The sequence below is a fragment of the Oncorhynchus nerka genome, linkage group LG1 (genome assembly GCF_034236695.1).
Source record: "Oncorhynchus nerka isolate Pitt River linkage group LG1, Oner_Uvic_2.0, whole genome shotgun sequence".
Classification (NCBI taxonomy): domain Eukaryota; kingdom Metazoa; phylum Chordata; class Actinopteri; order Salmoniformes; family Salmonidae; genus Oncorhynchus; species Oncorhynchus nerka.
Window position 1 is genome coordinate 28,520,698 of NC_088396.1, and position 20,163 is coordinate 28,540,860.

The 20,163-nt window shown below is 44.3% G+C and overlaps 1 protein-coding gene across 3 annotated transcripts; it reads left to right on the top strand.

The window, feature by feature from the left end:
• The first annotated feature begins 154 nt into the window (after nt 1-154).
• LOC115128734 (serine/threonine-protein kinase LATS2-like) lies at nt 155-19,368 on the top strand. 3 transcript variants are annotated; one of them, XM_029658867.2, is made up of 10 exons: nt 155-388; nt 516-696; nt 5,102-5,771; nt 10,099-10,231; nt 12,450-13,984; nt 14,351-14,593; nt 14,731-15,070; nt 15,179-15,361; nt 15,467-15,573; nt 15,693-19,368. In XM_029658867.2, exons 3-10 carry the CDS (start codon nt 5,418-5,420, stop codon nt 16,221-16,223), a joined length of 3,426 nt encoding a protein of 1,141 aa, XP_029514727.2. In that variant the 5' UTR covers nt 155-388; nt 516-696; nt 5,102-5,417; the 3' UTR covers nt 16,224-19,368. The 3 variants fall into 3 exon arrangements, with proteins under 3 accessions (XP_029514727.2, XP_029514735.2, XP_064873872.1); XM_029658875.2 differs by lacking the exon at nt 516-696; XM_065017800.1 differs by lacking the exon at nt 155-388 and having other exon boundaries at nt 472-696.
• The last annotated feature ends 795 nt before the right edge of the window (nt 19,369-20,163 follow it).

Here is a 20,163-nt window from a genome sequence, read left to right on the forward strand (position 1 = left end):
GTTCATATTATTCTTGTACAGAACACATTTAGTTGGTTTTGCTAAATGCAAGAATCAATTTACAAGTTGTATTATTATATAGCTAAATGCATGTAGGAAGCACCGCCTATAATATGTGTGGCGCTGACGTGCATTTGTCACTCACGTGACTCCTGGAATGTTAACAATGCAGTAAGTGTCGTCCAATTTTGTACTGAATTCTAATTCTGCCTGGAGTTGGGAGAAAATGGAGTCTCTTCATGATATTTACTCGGGCCTACCGTTAAGAGAAAGTTCGATAAATTATCGTATGTGTTGTGCAACAAATGATTGGATTTAAAGTTTCCCGAAAAGTGTATTTGGTTGGATTCTTTATCGGATTAAATCTGAATGATACATCTATCTCATGGTAAGTTAACAACTTCATATTTTGGGAAAGCCTAACTATTTTGATGACACAGAAATACAAGTTATTATTAGTACTGCATTTTATTTAAATTGAAGATAAAGCCTCGGATTTCTTCCAACGCGACCAGCTTTCGGCCAGAGAAAGACTGCTGGGACTGAAATTCTCCCTTCATTGGAATGTCGGGCTGCTCCAGGCTGTGGAGTTGCGTTGCTTCCAGCGCTAAATTGAGAAGGCCCCACGTTCTTTCACTCTCGAAATGTTAAACTAATCACGACCTCGACAAGAAAACCCACGAAGTGATCAATATGGTAAGAATATTGAAACAACCATTTTTTACTTTTCACTGTGATGGACGGGGTTCATATAGTGGCGATTTTAGCATGTAAATCTTGGTGGGACAAACTCGACCAATTATTTTTTTAGATGTATGCCAGCAAAGCCACTACACAATATTTTATAATGCCTATGTGGTCTAAAAAGTAAGGGAAATACAACCAGGAGGATCCACTTTTATAGACAATATAACGACGCGCAGACAACGCATTGCGCAAACAAAACAACCCTCGCAATATCAGCTGGAATTACATGGGTCTATTACTGAATTTATTGTTAAAAATATATATATTTGAATGGGAAGAGACTGTCACTGACAAACATGGTTACAGACCCAACAACATTATATAGTATCCCGTCATCGTGAAGAAAAACACATCAGCTCATTATAATACACAAAGTAAGCAAAACAATGAAATCATTCCGTCATTGCCAAAAATGATGAATAAGATACTGATACCTATATAAGCAATAAAACAATTGAATGTACAAACTATCGCATAATGTAAGGATGAGCATATAAAAGGCAAGCCATAATTTCGATTAAGACAATGAGCAAGTAGTCATAACTATTTGTTCAGCACTTTTGAAATGTACAGCGTCAGAATTCAGAATATGGGCCATTATTACAATATGCTCCCAGTACACCAAGTCAGAACCACAGGATAAATAAGCAGACAAGGAAAGCTCTTACAATATTCAATGATGACATTTCTCTACAACAGGCAATAGGCTACATGTGCACCACCAAGTCAGAACAGTAGGTTAAGTACTGAGTGGGAGAAGGACCAAATAATTAGGGTGAGACACATTGGCTACTAGCAGCTTACTACACATCATATGCTTAAGATAACGTTATTAGCTACTGACATACACTATATATACAAAAGTATGTGGATTTAAAAATATATATATTCCAACTTTATTTAACTAGGCAAGTCAGTTAAGAACAAATTCTTATTTACAATGACGGCCTACCAAAAGGCAAAAGGCCTCCTGCGGGGACGGGGGCTGGGATTAAAAATGAATATAAAAATAGGACAAAACACACATCACGACAAGAGAGACAACACTACATAAAGAGAGACCTAGACAACAACAGAGAAAGGCATAAACACTTGACAACACAGCATGGTAGCAACATTCTGAATTCTGTCACTGTACAACATGGTAGCAGCATAAAACATGGTACAGACATTATTGGGCACAGACAACAGCACAAAGGTTAAGAAGGTAGAGGCAACAACACCCCTTCAAATGACTGGATTTGGTTATTTCAGCCACACCCATTGCTGACAAGTGTATAAAATCGAGCACACAGCCATGCAATCTCCATAGACAAGCATTGTCAGTAGAGTGGCCTTATTGAAGAGCTCTGACTTTCAACGTGCCACCGTCATAGGATGCCACCTTTCCAACAAGTCTAGAGCTGGCCCGGTCAACTGTAAGGGCTGTTATTGTGAAGTGGAATTGTCTAGGAGCAACAGCCGTGAAATGATAGTCCACACAAGCTCACAAAATGGGACCGGTTTGGTGGATGCCAGGAGAACGCTACCTTCCCGACTGCATAGTGCTAACTGTAAAGTTTGGTGGAGGAGAAATAATGGTCTGTGGATGTTTTTTCATGGTTCAGGCTAGGCCCCTTAGTTTCAGTGTAGGGAAATCTTAACTCTATAGCATACAATGACACACTACAGGATTCTGTGCCTCTAACTTTGTGTCAACAGTTTAGGGAAGGCCCTTTCCTGTTTCAGCATGACAATGCCCCTGTGCACAAAGCAATGTCCATACAGAAATGGTTTGTCGAGATCGGTGTGGAAGAACTTGACTGGCCTGCACAGAGCCCAGACCTCAACCCAATCGAACACCTTTAGGATGAATTGGATCGCCGAATGCGAGCCAGGCCTAATCGCCCAACATCCATGCCCGACCTCACTAATTCTTTTGTGGCTGAATAGAAGCAAGTCCCCGCAACAATGTTCCATCATCATCTAGTGGAAAGCCTTCACAGAAGAGTAGAAACTGTTATAGCAGCAAAGAGGGACCAACTACATTTGAATGCTCTTGATTTTGGAATGAGATGTTTGATGAGGTGTCCACATACTTTTGGTCATGTAGTGGATCTTCCTGGCATATTACATTTATGCAGCAGTATACAAGACATATTTTTGGACTCACCATTGCTGTGATCACTTGAACATGGCGGTCCTTCTTGTGGGCAAACTTTGTCATCAAAGTCTGGCAATCTATCGATTTATGGTGCTTTCAAGACAACTGGTAACTCAGAGTCATGACGTCAGTGATCTTAAGGTCGGAGCTCTAGAAAGAGGCCAGAGTTCCAAGTTCCGAGTTGTCTTGAACACACCAATGTAATTCAACCTGTTTTGGCCCATGGTGTTGCTTGTGAATGTTCATCCTTTTAAACTTGGAAAAGAGACCCTTTCAGACCGATTTTAAAAAAAAATCCATAAACACAGACTTGGACCACACACCCTCTCCACCTAATAGCAGGCAGGGGAAGCAAAATAGTGATTGCTTTTCAACTCTTGCAGTTAGCCATCGATACCTTCCAAACCACTCATTGTTGAATATGCGATTTCAGACTTGTTGAGCAATGTTTTGTCCAATGGCCCAATGAGCACCGATAGGTTTAATCTATCATTTCTCTTCATATGACAAGGATTGAAATGGATTTGCCAGGAGATTGTCATAATTCATGAGGATGACTGCTTGCTAGCTAAGATTGTGAAAGTATGATGTTGACATGATCAGTCCAATCAAAGCTACGGTAGATATAACGTGATTTGAAGCCATTTTATCTGTGGCCAATGACCTTGAGTGTTCTTGGACAGGCACTTCTCATGTAAATCTATGGCAGCCCCCAAGGGGGCCTGAACTGTCTAGCTGTCCCTGTAGATTTGGTGGTGACGTAGTGTCCCCATGAGTGACACAACACTGAGCCAATCACGGCGCAACTGGAGTCGATTACCAACACCTACACTCTGTATTTCCGCTGCCTGTCCCTCCACCACAGAAAGCACTGAGCTAGGCTGAAACACCTGCATTTTGGAGCTGCCTTACTCAAGAAAGAGACCATGTTTGTATGCAGCTTTTTTAAATCAAGGAATTTTTGGGGGGGGGACATTGTTTTCAAACTGAGATGTGACACAAATTTTTTTGTTCGTTTTTTTGCTCAAATGGCCGGGCTCACTTCCTCCTTGCTGTTAGATTCATTATAAGTGTGCATGATGTTCTGTTGGGTCAAATGCAGTCAACAGATTGTTCCAAACAAGCACGATGCTGTGTTCCCCTTTGCATCTTAATAAAAACCATTCCAGTTCTTTTATATATTTTGCATGTCAAATCTCAATATTTGGAGAGAAAAAAAATCACAATTAGATCTTTTGCCGAGATCAGATAGGTTGATAAGATAATTACTTTATTATCCCGTGGGAAAATGTTGGTTGTGGCTCAGTGTATACATAAAAACACACAATCAAACATAGAAAATGACATTATACACATAGAAAAGCGATCACTGATTCATCTGTACACTATACACATGAGTACACTCTGTCAACTGCAGGCCAGCCCACTGTTCCTACTAGTGGGTTTAAAACATGTATGAGCCTTGTAAGTAGGAGCCCCTGTCTCTACTCTCCTCTGTTGTTTTTCAGTGGAAATCTATTTTTCTGTTGTTTATTTTGGTCCGCTCTGCCCCGTGATGCAATGGTATGAGTTTTCTTGTCGTCACTTGTGGAATGGAATGCTATGGGTCAGATGTGGCACGCAAAGCAAGAATGGGAGCGAAGGTTAAATCTTCTGGAGATTGCTATGGTGCTTGGCACTACCATCCTAAATATGTGTTTGTTTAGAAAAACTACACTCACAGTGAGTGCTGTGTTTGTCAGAAAACGCCTCAAACACTCTAAGCTAACCACCTATATTTTAATAATTGTCATAATTGAACATGCCTAAGTTACACAGGTTCAACACATTAATAAAATGTTATACACGATCATACATGAATAATAGGGTTTTACACCACAAAAGCTATGTTACACAATTACACCGCAATAATACATTGTTGTTGCTATGTGACTATTCCACGTGTGCACAGATAAATATTCTTCCTTCACACCTATTATGCCCCAGAGAGTAGCACTGCCACAATAGAATGTAGACAATGTTCTTGGAGATAAAACTGCAAAGGGGTGTTAATATTGGATCACACAGGAGAAGTTCACACACAGTTGATGAGATGTGTGTGACTAATGTAACCCTAGGCCACCATGACCACAACCCGACCACACACACATCTTGACCTTACCCATACAGTGACATTTTAGTAACGTTTTCTGCTCTGGTCTTGCTCCACAGGTACAGAAGGGAGCCAGAGTGGTTTGGGCCAAGGGCATCCTTGTGACCCCTCACATGACTTGGAATAGGAATGAGTGTGATCCCTAAAACACACAACATGGAACGCCAGTTGGAATCCTATCAGTAGGAGCCAGCAACACAGAGATAAACAAAAACCTTGACCAAGAGAAAGAGAGGAGGAAACATAATCTCTCCTACTGGAGGGCCTTATCTATTTAGGTCACAGAGTTCCAGAGCAAGCTTACGAGTGTTGTCAGTTGTGGGTGTCTGTTTGGGTGTGAGTTCCCTAGGCTAGATACTAAAACAGGGGAGTGTCATGAGGCCCAAGACGTTCCCCGCTGCTCCGTATGTGGGCAACACGCGCCAGCGCCTCCAGGAGATCAAGGAGGGGCTGAAGCAGCCAGCCAAGCTGGTGAGCCAGGCCCTCCATGGGGGCAGCTCCTGGGGTGAGGGGGGCCGCGGGACCGAAAGCAAGGGCAAAGACCCCGGGAGTCGCCAGCAGCAGCTCCGGCCCCCTCAGAAGTTCAACAACTACCAGAACGCTTTGAGAGAGATCCGCAGGTCCCTCATGCCCTTTGCCAATGAGTCTGGCCCCTCTGGCTCCGCCCACCCTGCTGGAGACGTCAACCGACAGATGCTGCAGGAGTTGGTCAATGCTGGCTGTGACCAGGTGAGGACTGGAGAGTGAGTGAGTGTCTGTGCACTTTCAAGTGGGAGAATCTGCTCTCGTCTGTATCAATGTCTCAGCTTAAATGCTGGTTCTATAATCATGTCCTGTAAGTGCCTAACATAACTCACAAATGTGGATGTTGAAAGCGCCATTCAATGTCATAATATCCAGAGTACAGTACAATGGTTACATAATGTGGAACGCAGAAATGTTAAAATATCAGTTGGTTTCTTCATCCTCTTTTGGAACGAGTGAATGTCTTGTCCACTCCAGAGAGAGATAGAAGAGGAGAGCGAAGGTTTCTGCAGGAAATTGTCAGCTCACACATGCTCACCTTTCGCCTAAAGAAATAAAGCCTACTATATTTCCGATATGGATAGCCTTATTACAGGGATGCAATTTCTCTGAGTATTTCTAAGTAATAAGGGTCAGGCTGTTCAGTAGAGTTCAGTCTCTTTAAACACCAATAACTGGCCGAAGATCAGGGCATTTTAAAGGGCTCTGTTACTATAATCAGACTCAATACTGTGGTTGAAGTCTTCAGGACAGGCCTGAGGACAGGCCCTGTGATGGCAACACTCTCATTTTAAAGAATGCTTAACTCAAGTCTGTGCTAGGGAAAAAAACGCTCCTCAGACCTCGGCACAGTAGAATTATAGCTAGTGGGGCGAGAGGGAGGGAAGAAAGACACAAGCCAGATAGATGCAACTCTTTTCCTGCCTACTGACTTTGACTGTCTGTCGTCTGGCTTTCACCATCATAGTGATGGATTGTAGATATGGTGTCTCAGTGAGCGAAGCTGCGGTCGCCTGGCACTGTGTTTGTCCTAGGACGGCCTCCTCAAGTTAACCCAGTCGGACCGAGGAACGGGTCCAGTAAAGACATTAACAACAACATTACGACCATTTAGCAACTTCATCAGTCCTCAGCCCTTTACATAAATGCTTTTAGTCTTCTGGGCCAGCCACCAGGCGTGTCGTATGATGGACGGTCCTGGTCTTTTTAGGCGACTGTAACCTAGGGGCCACTGAACAGACCATTGAGTGTGGGCCCGGGCCTGTATTTTCCTACACATTCCACAGCCATAATGGCCACTGTAGTGAGTGGCCTCTCTAGTCTCAACCCCCCTCCATCCCCAAGGGCCCTCTGGCCTTATTCTTATCAGCAGCCTCTCCTCCTCCAGCCACAAATTACACAGCGCTGTGGCAAGTTACATAATCACAGTAAAAGAGGAAATGTTTTGGTGGGGAGCGAGGAGGGGCCACTGGGAGGGGTGGAGTGTGGAGGAGCTCTTTTCCTCTCCTCCACCTTCCTTCATGTGCACAGCGGCTGCACTATTACTGTACGAGGGGCGGGCCAGGCGGAGTGGAGGGGAGACAGGAATCTTATGCACACTAAGCATATTAAACCTCTGACATATGAAATGATGTGGTCGCTGCCTTTATGTAATGATGAGGTTAACAGGATGTGACAGAGGCCTTGTGTGTGTGTGTGTTTGAGATAACTCCCTGGCTTGTTGCTGTAACCATTATAACAAGGATGCAAATGTGGTTGAGGATATTTTAGGTACATGAGTCTAGTAGACAAACATAGGGAGAAGTTGAGAGTATGTGAGAGGGAAGGAGAGCAATGGGAGGAAAAGACACCCAAAAATACAGATTTCCAAATAGCTGGAATTCTTTACTTCCTGGCCTGTGGAAGTGAGTGTTTATTTTCGGTTTCCTGTGCGTGTACGCTAGTATGTGTGTGTGTTATGCGTGAGGGAAAGGGAGGGAAAGAGTGTGTTTTGGTTCAGTGATATGGGCAGGCCCACTCTGATGTACACACACATTGTGTAGAATATCTGTGGCTCCGTTGTTTCCTGGTTCTGAGAGCTGATTGTGCTCTGTCGCTATGCAGCCCTGTTTTTAAACCCTTAACTTTCCTCCCTGCAAATGGAAGCACCCAGTCTGTGTCAGAACCTGTGAACACACAATGGCTGCATTAGTCTCTTTAAACTACTTCAGTCCTTAAAATGTGTTTAGCCCTAGTTATGGTTGTTGCGGTGACTGCCATGACTGCAGTCAAATTCTAAGTGACCGTTGAGTCATCTGTAACCTCCTCTTATGCACTCTGGATATGCGTTAGTAGTACCCAACTCGCTAACAATCATCAGGTCGCAAATGGCCTGGTAGTCAGGGCTCTATTGACCCTCTAACCACTCTGACATAAACACAATCTAAAACTATATCTGCTTCTAAAACTCACCTCACTGTGATGATCAATTTGAAGAAAGAAATTCAACAACGGGTTGAAACTGAGTGGAAAACATGGTTGTTGTGGATATTGCTTCAAAGTCTAATACAAAGAAATAGACAGCACTTTCTAAGGTAATGATTAATTCAAAACATCCATATGCATATTAGAACTTATGCATATTCATAGGCCCAAGCCGTAATGAGTCGAAGACACCCCCCCCCCCACCCCCCCCAAAAAAACAGAATTAACATTTCTGTGCTGTTATACAATACATATTACACAAAAATACTGATTTTAAGATATCTTTGGTATATAATTGGTCTATCCTAAATTGAGTTAGTCTACAGTTTGTAGTGAATTTGATTTTGAATAGCCTAGTAATAGGGCATTTTATTTATTTTCATAGTTAATAGGCTGACACATGACCTTATAGCTAGAGAATATCTCACTACTGTGCATTTCCATCTCCTCCCCTCTCTACTTCATTCCTTTCTCCAGCGCACAGAGAGAGGGGGTGGCAACAGTTTCATGAAATGTTTAGGTGTGAAAACATGTTACTATCGATGTTCCCAAACAGATTTCACTTGGTTTCCCAACTGAAGCACTGAGTAGCTGTAGAAACAGGGTGGGAACAGAGCCCATGGCATACAGTTTGGGCAGAATATCACCAGTTGCGCGTGGTGAAGTAACGAGTAGCCTAAACAAACCAGCGGAAAAGTGGCCTCAATTTCTGCCCATTTGATAATGGGACATTGTAAATCAAAACTAATTTGACATATTAGTAAAGACAAGATTAAACTTAGTCTATATAGTCTGATGGGTTAAAATTAGAACATATTTTTGCGACTTTCTAAAGTCCTCTATCCTATAGTTTCATCATGCAGCCCATATATCTTTTGATTTCTAAGACATTTTAAGGTTTGTATCATTCTCAACTACAGTTGACCAAATAAGTCTAAATCTAGTGAATAGGACCTGTTTCAAATGATTACTTTTACGCTCAACATAGCCAGATAACATACAGTAGGCCAACTCACATTTTGTTCTTCTGAAATACATTTTCTTCAAATAATAATGTTTCTTTAGACCTGCTGAAAATACATTCATTGGTGATGGTATATATTCAATTGATTTGTAACTTTTCTTTCATGCAGATGTTCCAAAGGCGCACATCAGCAGCTTGTATGCGTGGAGGCCTGGAGATGCGAAACGTGTTTATGTTAATTAACGGTCAATTACCTTGAGACCGGCAGTCTTATGTATGACAATAACCGGCTGACAAAAATGAATGACCGCCACAACCCTAGCCCTAGTTTATTTTCTGTCAAATGTAATATTCATATTCAACATCATCAAGATTAGTATTGATTCTATGTTTTAAACAACAACCTCCAGTGGTTCTTTCAGATGAGCAGTAGGATTTGGTTGAAGTTCTCTAATTTACCAGCGGAGGCAGTGTGGGGCTGAATGCCTGTGTTGACTGAGGGCCACACTGAGGTATGGGTTGAATGTCTTTAGAGTGAGGTCATATGACATTAAGGGGTATTTCCTCATGTAGGTGTGGGTCGGCTAGTTAAAGAACGGTCACAGCTTGTGTCGTTTTTATTTTCACGTCTCACTCACTGATGTTTAATGGCTGTTGTTGTTTGTACGCTGCCTATCAGCCAGTATGAAAATAGTAGGATAACCTGCATGATCTTTATATAAATCCTAAAATATGTACTACAGTATGGTACAGGACTGTCACCGTAGAGGTCCTTTTCATAAAAATAGCGTGCTGTTGAAATGTTGAAAGAATGTAAAAGGGAAGGTTCTCTGTTGTGTGTGTGTGTGGCTCAGGAAGTGGCTGGTGCATGACCCCAGGAGAAGAGGATGCAGGTGCAAGGCTTGCTGAGGGGCTGTTTAGATCATCATGTCCTTATGTGTGCATGGTTGACAATAGAAGAGACAATGACAACAGAAGGGGCTATACACTATCTGGCACTAAAATAATGCAATCTGTTCCACAAAATGAGATGGATGAGTGTCATCAGTCACAGTCTCTCAATGATTTATCAGTGTCTTTTCAACACCGTTGTTTTGCCACTAGGAAATGGCGGTGCGGGCTCTGAAGCAGACGGGCAGCAGAAACATTGAGGCTGCTCTGGAGTACATCAGTAAGATGGGATACCTGGACCCCCGCAATGAGCTCATCGTCCAGGTCATCAAACAGACCTCACCAGGTAATACAACTCATGCACATACATTGCATTCGGGAAGTATTCAGACCCCTTTACTTGTTCCACATTTCATAAATGTACAGTCTTATTCTAAAAAGGATTAAATTGGTGACAAAGCTACAACAGGTTGATAGAAATGTTTGCAAATGTATTAAAAGTAAAAAACGGAAATATGACATTTACATAAGTATTCAGACCCTTTTACTCAGTACTTTGTTGAAACACCTTTGGCAGCGATTACAGCCACGAGCCTTCTTGGGTATGACTCTACAAGCTTGGCACACCTGTATTTGGGGAGTTTATCCCATTCATCTCTGCAGATATTCTCAAGATCTGTCTCCAGAGATGTTCGATCGGGTTCAAGTCCGGGCTCTGGCAGGGCTGATCAAGGACATTCAGAGACTTGTCCCGAAGCCACTGCTGTGTTGTCTTGGCTGTGTGCTTAGGGTCGTTGTCCTGTTGGAAGGTGAACCTTCATCCCAGTATGAGGTCCTGAGCGCTCTGGAGCAGGTTTTCATCAAGGATCACTGTACTTTGCTCCGTTCATCTTTCCCTCAATCCTGACGAGTCTCCCAGTCCCTGCAGCTTAAAAACATCCCCACAGCATGATGCTGCCACCACCATGCTTCACCGTAGGGATGGTGCCATGTTTCCTCCAGATGTGACGCTTGGCATTCAGGCCAAATAGTTCAGCTTGGTTTAATCAGAGCAGAGAATCTTGTTTCTCATGGTCTGAGAGTCCTTTAGGTGCAAACTCCAAGCAGTCTGTCATGTGCCTTTTACTGAGGAGTGGCTTTTGTTTGGCCACTACCATAAAGGCCTGATTGGTGGAGTGCTGCAGTGATGTTGGTCCTTCTGGAAGATTCTCTCATTTCCACAGAGGAACTCTGGATGTCTGTCGGAGTGACCATGGGGTTCTTGGTCATCTCCCTGACCAAGGCCCTTCTACCCGATTGCTCAGTTTGGCGGGGCGTCCAGCTCTTGGAAGAGTCTTGGTGGTTCCAAACTTCTTTAATTTAAGAATGATGGAGGACACTGTTCTTGGGGACCTTCAATGCTGCAGACATTTTTGGTACCCTACCCCAGATCTTTAATAAAGGTAAAATAAAAAATAAAAATCTGTGCCTCGACACAATCCTGTCTCGGAGCTCTACGGACAATTCCTTCGACCTCATGGCTTGGTATTTGCTCTGACATGCATTGTCAACTGTGGGACCTTATATAGACAGGTGTGTGCCTTTCCAAATCATGTCCAGTCAATTGTATTTACCACAAGTGGACTGCAGAAACATCTCAAGGATGATAAATGGAAACAGGATGCACCTGAGCTCATTTTTGAATCTCATAGCAATACTTATCTAAATAAGATATTTCCAGTTTTTATTTGTAATACATTTGCAAAAATGTCTAAAAACCTGATTTCACTTTGTCATTATGGGTTATTGTGTGTAGATTAATGAGGAAAATGATTTATTTAATCCATTTTAGAATAAATCAAATCAAATCAAATGTTATTTGTCACATAACACACATGGTTAGCAGATGTTAATGCGAGTGTAGCGAAATGCTTGTGCTTCTAGTTCCGACAATGCAGTGATAACCAACAAGTAATCTAACTAACAATTCCAAAACTACTGTCTTATACACAGTGTAAGGGGATAAAGAATATGTACATAAGGATATATGAATGAGTGATGGTACAGAGCAGCATACAGTAGATGGTATCGAGTACAGTATATACATATGAGATGAGTATGTAGACAAAGTAAACAAAGTGGCATAGTTAAAGTGGCTAGTGATACATGTATTACATAAGGATGCAGTCGATGATGTAGAGTACAGGATATACGTATGCATATGAGATGAATAATGTAGGGTAAGTAACATTATATAAGGTAGCATTGTTTAAAGTGGCTAGTGATATATTTACATCATTTCCCATCAATTCCCATTATTAAAGTGGCTGGAGTTGGGTCAGTGTCAATGACAGTGTGTTGGCAACAGCCACTCAATGTTAGTGGTGGCTGTTTAACAGTCTGATGGCCTTGAGATAGAAGCTGTTTTTCAGTCTCTCGGTCCCAGCTGTAATGTAGCAAAATGTGGGAAAAGTGAAGGGGTCTGAATAGTATCCGAATGCACGGTACATTCTAAATATATGCACATAAAGTTTGAAATGCAGTAAGGATATGAACTCACTCCCCACTATGATTTCTGTCCACAGGCAAAGGGGGCATTCCAAACTCAATGGACCACAGACCACCATTGGAGGGAACAAGTGAGGGCGCCATGCCTCCCTACCACCAGATGGGGGCGCCGATGTATGAGGGTGCTGGTTATGGGCCAGAGGGCGCCTACATGGGCACCCCTCCTGTCATGAACTACATGATGCCCCCCTCGGTCGCGGTACAGGGCCCTGCCATAGGTAACCCCATGGGACGCCCTCTCAGCATGGGAGCCTACACTCCAGCCATGGCAGCCTACCCTCCAGCCAATCCAGGGAACCCCATGTATACCCCAGGCACCACGCAGAATGCCTATCCAGGCAGTATGGAGCAGGCCATGATGGGCTACAGCGTACCCAGCCAGCCCCTGCAGCTCCAGCCCCAGGCACCAGGAGGCCCTGTCCCAGGTCCCCACTACGACTATGGCCACGTCCGGCCTCACATGTTGGAGCCCTCAAGCTACGGCGTGCAGAGGAGTGCCTCCTTCCAGAACAAGATGCCGCCGCTGGCACCCGACAACTACGTCAACATGCAGGGGAAAGGGGTCATGGGCCAGAATGGGGGAGGGTACCCTCCTAACATGTACATACCGCCCCACCCCCAGCAGTCCAGCCCAACCTCACACCAGGTCCACATGATGTCCCGCTCACCCGGTGGAGCCGCCGCTGCCCTGGGTCCAGATTTCTCTGACCTGCTCACACCCTCTAGAGCCAGCCTTAACCTGGACCTGTACGAGCAGCACCAGCACCACTGGGCCGGTCCCCAGGGGCCTGAGGGGGCCCCTCCAGCCAGGCAGCCCCAGCCTCAGGGGCCCTTCCGGGGAGAGGTGCGGGTCCCCAGTAGGACCAACTCCTTCAACAACCGGTCAGTGCCCCCAAACAACGTCCGACCCACCCTGGTCACCCCAGCTCCCGGCAAGCAGGACCCGTCCCTGGGACAACCCAACACCATCACAGCAGTGACTTCGCCCCCCATCCAGCAGCCAGTGAAGAGCATCCGAGTAATGAGGCCCGAGCCGAAGACTGCTGTGGGGCCATGTCACCCTGGCTGGTTGGCTGCTCAGGAAGCATCTGAGCCCCTCGCCTACATGCCTGAAGAGGCCTACTCTCTGGAGCATGCCCAGGAGACCCGCTGTCCACCACCTCCCTACCCCAAAACCCTGCACATGTCTGGGGCTGCTTCAGAGGCAGGGCCCCTGGAGGGACCAGGAGGAGCTATGTGTGGAGCCCCAGACCTCAACACTCCTTCTAGGCCACATGGTGGTAGTGGAGGAGGAAAGGCAGAGGAGAGCCAGGTGAAAGAGAAGACCAAGTCTGGGAAAGGAGAGAAGGCAGTGAAAAACAAGAAGCAGATCCAGACATCGCCGGTGCCGGTGAGGAAGAATGGACGTGATCAGGAGAAGAGGGAGTCGCGCATTAAAAGCTACTCGCCCTTCGCCTTCAAGTTCTACATGGAGCAGCATGTGGAGAATGTGATGAAGACCCACCAGCAGAAACTGAACCGCAGGCTGCAGCTAGAGCAGGAGATGTCCAAGGTGAGACAGAGAGAGACCCAAAGGTTTTGAGGACCTGTGTTGTCCTCAAGACCCTACACCTCGAAAACCCTACATGCCTAGAATGGGAGTCAATGAGTTCATGGCTTTATATGTAACAGCTTGTCCAAAACATTTAGAAAAACAATTACTCAGGGTTCAGTCCTTTTGATAGAATGTTATGAAATCATACAAACATAAAATGGCTTTTACTAGTCAAGTAATACATTAGATATTTTTTTCCCCTACATTCACAGTTGATTGAGACATTAGCAACATCAAATATAATATAATTGTGGTAAGGTATGTATACAGTATTTTACCAAGGCAACTCAACCTTTTTTATTCTTCCCCTCCCCCTTCCTCCAGGCTGGCCTATCAGAGGCGGAGCAGGAGCAGATGAGGAAGATGCTTAACCAGAAGGAGTCCAACTACAACCGGCTGCGCCGTGCCAAGATGGACAAGGCCATGTTTATCAAGATCAAGACGTTGGGCATCGGGGCCTTCGGTGAGGTGTGCCTGACCCGCAAGGTGGACACGGGAGCCCTGTACGCCATGAAGACGCTGCGCAAGAAGGACGTGCTCAACCGCAACCAGGTGGCCCACGTCAAGGTAAAGCTGAAGGCAAATTATCATGATGACGCGTTGCACCTGGTGATGTTTCCATGTTATTGTGATGCCAAAAGCACATTTCAGCGTTTGGTGTGGAATGGACAATAAAGTTTTTTCTTATTATTTCTAACTCCAAGGCTGAGCGTGACATCCTGGCGGAGGCAGACAACGAGTGGGTGGTGCGTCTGTACTACTCGTTCCAGGACCGGGACAGCCTCTACTTTGTCATGGACTACATCCCCGGTGGAGACATGATGAGCCTGCTGATCCGCATGGGCATCTTCCCCGAGCCGCTGGCATGCTTCTACGTGGCTGAGCTGACGCTGGCCATCGAGAGTGTCCACAAGATGGGCTTCATCCACCGCGACATCAAGCCGGACAACATCCTCATCGACCTGGACGGACACATCAAGTTGACCGACTTTGGCCTCTGCACTGGCTTCCGCTGGACGCACAACTCCAAGTACTATCAGAAAGGTGAGCAGGGGACAAGACAAAGGACAGGTTCTTTCACTGCGTAGATGCTTTTGTATAGACGGCTTCCCCTTGATATGATCTATATGTAATATCCTCTCCTCTCTCCAGGGAGCCATATCAGACAGGACAGCATGGAGCCCAGTGACTTCTGGGACGACGTGTCCAACTGTCGTTGTGGCGACCGGCTGCAGACCTTAGAGCAGCGGGCGACACGGCAACACCAGCGCTGCCTGGCACACTCCCTGGTGGGCACGCCCAACTACATCGCCCCTGAGGTGTTGTTGCGCAAAGGTGAGGGCAACACCGGGCATGGTGGAGTAGTTGTATGTTTGATATATGAAATAAAGAAGTGTATTATGATCTTGTTAGTGAGCAGTTTTGGTGTTGTCCTTGCAGGGTACACCCAGCTGTGTGACTGGTGGAGTGTGGGAGTGATCTTGTTTGAGATGCTGGTGGGACAGCCCCCCTTCCTGGCCCCGACACCCACCGAAACACAGATTAAGGTTAGTAGTCAGTCGACTCACGGCTCAGTAAAACTACTGAATGTGGAAATACCATATCACTCCTCAATTGCAGCTCTGAAACATACTGTATCCTCACGGTCTCCCCCTTTCCTCTTCAGGTGATAAACTGGGAGAGCACGCTGCAGGTGCCCCCGCAGATCAAGCTCAGCTCAGAGGCTGTCGACATCATCGGCCGTCTCTGCTGCTCCCCAGAGGAACGTCTTGGGAGCAACGGCGCCGGCGAGATCAAAACTCATCCCTTCTTCGACCAGATGGACTTCTCCAGCAACCTGCGCACCCAGCCCGCCCCCTACCGGCCCAAGATAGCCCACCCCATGGACACTTCCAACTTCGACCCAGTGGAGGATGAAGGGGGTCCCGGGGCGTGGAGTGATAGCGGAGACAGCACCCGGGCCTGGGAGACCCTCTGCACCCCACACGGGAAACACCCGGAGCACGCCTTCTACGAGTTCACCTTCCGCAGGTTCTTTGATGACAACGGCTGCCCCTTCCGCTATCCCAAGCCCCCAGAGACCAGCCACAGCCAGGGCCCTCCCAGCCACAGCGGAGCCAGCAGCATGGGCCCTGAGGAGGAAGAGGATGAGGAGGAGGAAGAGCAGGGGGAGGGCTGTGAGCCTGTGTATGTGTAGAAGAGCCCAGACTGTTGGCTTTCTAAACCATGCCCCCCTCTCTCTTTCTCTCTCGCTGTCTCTCTCCAGCAAATCAACACTCAGCACCTGGGACCCTGTCTGCCAACCTCCCATCTACCACTGTGAATGTATGTTCATGTGTGTGTGCGTGCCTCTGTATATGTGGTTTTGAGAGACTGAGAGCGAGTGAGATATTGAGAACAGGACGGCCTGACATCTGTTCAACAATTCAAGCACTACTGTGTGGAATCTACAGCGTGAGCAGAGACTACAGTAAGAACCCCTGATCTGGGACCAAGAAACAACTAACTGTACAAGGGCTAGGCATGGGATAATGATGCCAGAGGACTGTTATGAAAAAAGACTCATCAGAACAGGTAGTTCTTCTAAAAGGCTCCCACTGCACTGTAGAGGTTTACAAAAGTGTTCAGATAAGAGTTTGACACTGGGACCGTGACCATGCGTGTTTCTAGTGGTCATAGTGCTCTATCCCATTCCTTCCGCCCTGGATCTTACAGAGATCACTTCTTCCAGGTTGACCTTACCCCATGAAGTAAACACAAACACTTGCTGTTTCATGGGTTGCTTGTCTCTTCCTTTCTGAGACTTAGGCACTAGAACCAGTGTGTGCTTTGGAGACTGAGCTGGACGTTAGGTTGGACTGGACTGAATTAACTAGCGGGAAGAATCAAAACGCAACACTTCTCACACAGCTGTGACAAAATAAGCTACCAAAATACACATACACATGCACACTTTGCAGGATGGTTGAACTACACAATCTAGGAGGGGGCAATGAGGTTGTCCTCTGCAGCTAACCACCTGAAGTCCTCTAAAACCACAGGGTTATCTTACACATTTCTATCAATGTTGTTTGGATGTCTGACATGGCAGTCTAGAGATACCCCAAGGTTAACTAGCTGTGTGTCTCCTACCTTCAACTTCACACACATTCTTTTCTCCAAATAGGTGATGTGGGATGCCGCCATCTTGTGGTTAGAGAGCCACTATGTTGTTCCCTTACCACCCCTAAATGATTCTGTTTTGAGTGTCAGACCCAGGGGAATGGATGTGATGGGGAAATACTCGTAGGAACAACAACAAATTCCTTTGGTTGAAGTGCCAGCTCCCAGATCCATGAATGATATTGTTATTTGAGTCAATCAATTCCTTTCTCGGTATTATTATGATGACTATGTTTTATTGAGCTAGTTCTGAGGAAGGTGAACTACAAGTGTGAATCATTGCATTGTTGTGGATATGGATCTTGTGATTACATACATGTTTGGTAAGCAGTCACACGCCTATCCATGTCTCAACACAACACATACAGTACACCTGCTCTAAGACTGTCATGTACTGTTTGGTAAGCAGTCACGCCTATCCATGTCTCAACACAACACATACAGTACACCTGCTCTAAGACTGTCATGTACTGTGACATTACTGATGCCGTGCTTTTTAGCCACATTGACATTTCAAAGTCCAACCTGCTAGTGCACCACTTCCACACGCGCAGTATTATAGAGTTAACACATCCAAGTGTCCACACAGTCTCCTCGGTCCGTCTGGAGACATGGCGGAAACATGTGATAGTATGACTATGTGCAATACATAAAATACAATATATCCTTTTGTAAACACTTACAATTATCCTTTTGATTTTTTTAATACTGAAACACGCTATGTACAAATATATATTATATTGGTTTATATATTTTCCGTATAGTTACATGACCCAATGCTGCTTATTATTGTGATTAATATTATTATTTGCATTTTTATCATTATTTCATGTATACGTACTTCTTCCCTTTTTGTATAAAAAGAAAAGTGTGGGTTTGATTGCCAGTGTGTTTGAGTTTGAAAGTGCTTTTTTCAATGAATGTTGGTGCATGTCTATCCACCACAAGATGATGTTGATGATCAGTGTTTGTGCAGAATAACGACAGCAGCATTCCTGCTCTCTGCAACTGGGCTGGCCCTGTGTGTAGGAGAGTAGGGATGGAAGAGGGAGAGAGACAGACAGTGATAGAGAAAGATGTGTTTCAGAGACAAAAGGAAAGCTGGGCAGGATTGGTTATAAAGTGTCAAATATATGAATAAATAGCCTCCTTTGTATTACAAGCCCAAGTATGGTAAATGACAGACTATTATTGGTACATTTTAATGCATCCTAATGACCACAGGTTAATTTGACCATTAATATTATGCTTGTGTTACAGAATTGTTGTTATGCAGTGGAGCACTGCTCAAAGCAGGAAATGCTTTATTTTCTCCAATATCTCCATATGCTTATTGACAATCAACCATTGACACAGTCTTGTATGTCCAACTGAATAACAGTATTCCATATGTGATTGCATACTGACGGAAGGGTCAAGAAGTTGCAAGTTCTGCCGTAAGTCAATTCCCAAACATTCTAAGTGCACCAATATGGATCTCAAAGATCAAATTTGTGACATAATATGAGGGAAATATTTTAAACAATGACAATTGTTTAAACGTGCCATTAATGTTTTTGCTCACTTGCATGACAAAATGAATTGAAATGGACATGTTTTTCATAATATGCCTCATGTATTCAGGATTGGGCATCAAATTCACTTAATTTGATCATCGTTGTCAGCGCAAGTGGGATTGCCAATCCACCAGGATGGACTACTCAGTGAAAAATAGCTTTAAAAAGAAACTGCTCACCGAGGCAAGTTTTCTCGTGTGTATGAGTGTTTTGTATTAGGTGTGCTGTGGATGATGTGTGGTTTCCCTGTATCTGAGTTTTGAAAGTGATTACTGACAATCTTTGACTGATTTGAGATCTTATGTAATGACTCATGATGGGATTTTTAAATCTATGTACCTTTTTGTATTTTTACTCTCGGGAGTTTCTCATGTCTTTGATCCTCCTTAATGTATAGTACAATTTTGTTACTCTTGAATATATATTTATACAGATATACATATTTTTTGGTATCTATATTCTTTTTAATTTCCTCTGAGCTAATGTTCGAACCTCTTTGTCTACAGTATTATAGACTATATCATTTGGACAGTATATCACCTTTTTTTACATATGTATGAATTTGAAAAAATGCTTTCACTGTCCCCACGTGTAAAATAATATGTATAAATTTAAATTAACCAGCTTTGACTTGTGTTGTAATTCCAAAGCCTCAAACAATGTTATGTCTGGATGAATAATATGATTGAATCTTGTTGGCTTTGAATATTAGATTTAACCAATTTTAGCAGAAAATTGAGAAAACACTGTTGATGTGAGAAAGGTGAAAGATGGGGATCAATTCAGTTAATTTATTTGGACTTCTACAGGAACTTGTCTGGCATTGAAGAGCACTGAGTTTAGACAACATTAAATCATCAAAATTTACAGACATGACAGATGACAAATACAAACACAGAGCTACAGTGCATTTGGAAAATATTCAGACCCTTAAACTTTTTCCAAATGTTGTTACGTTACAGCCTTACTCTAAAATGGATTTAGGAAAAATGTCACACATTACCCCATGATGACAAAGCAAAAGCAGGTTGTAGAACTGTTTGCAAATGTATATAAAACAAAATTAAATTATTTACAGAAGTATTCAGACCTTTTCCTATGAGACTTGAAATTGAGCTCCGGTGCATCCTGTTTCCATTGATCATCCTTGAGATGTTTCTACAACTTGATTGGATCCACCTGTGGTAAATTCAATTGACTGGACATTTGGAAAGGCACACATGTCCATGTAAGGTCCCACAGTTGACAATGCATGTCAGAGCAAAAACCAAGCCACGAGCTCGAAATAATTGTTCCGTAGAGCTCCGAGACAGGATTGACCAATAATCCAATGGTAACTCTGACAGAGTTCAGAAGTCACTACTCAGTAAAAGGCATACAACAGCCCGCTTGGAGTTTGCCAAAAGGCACCTAAAGACT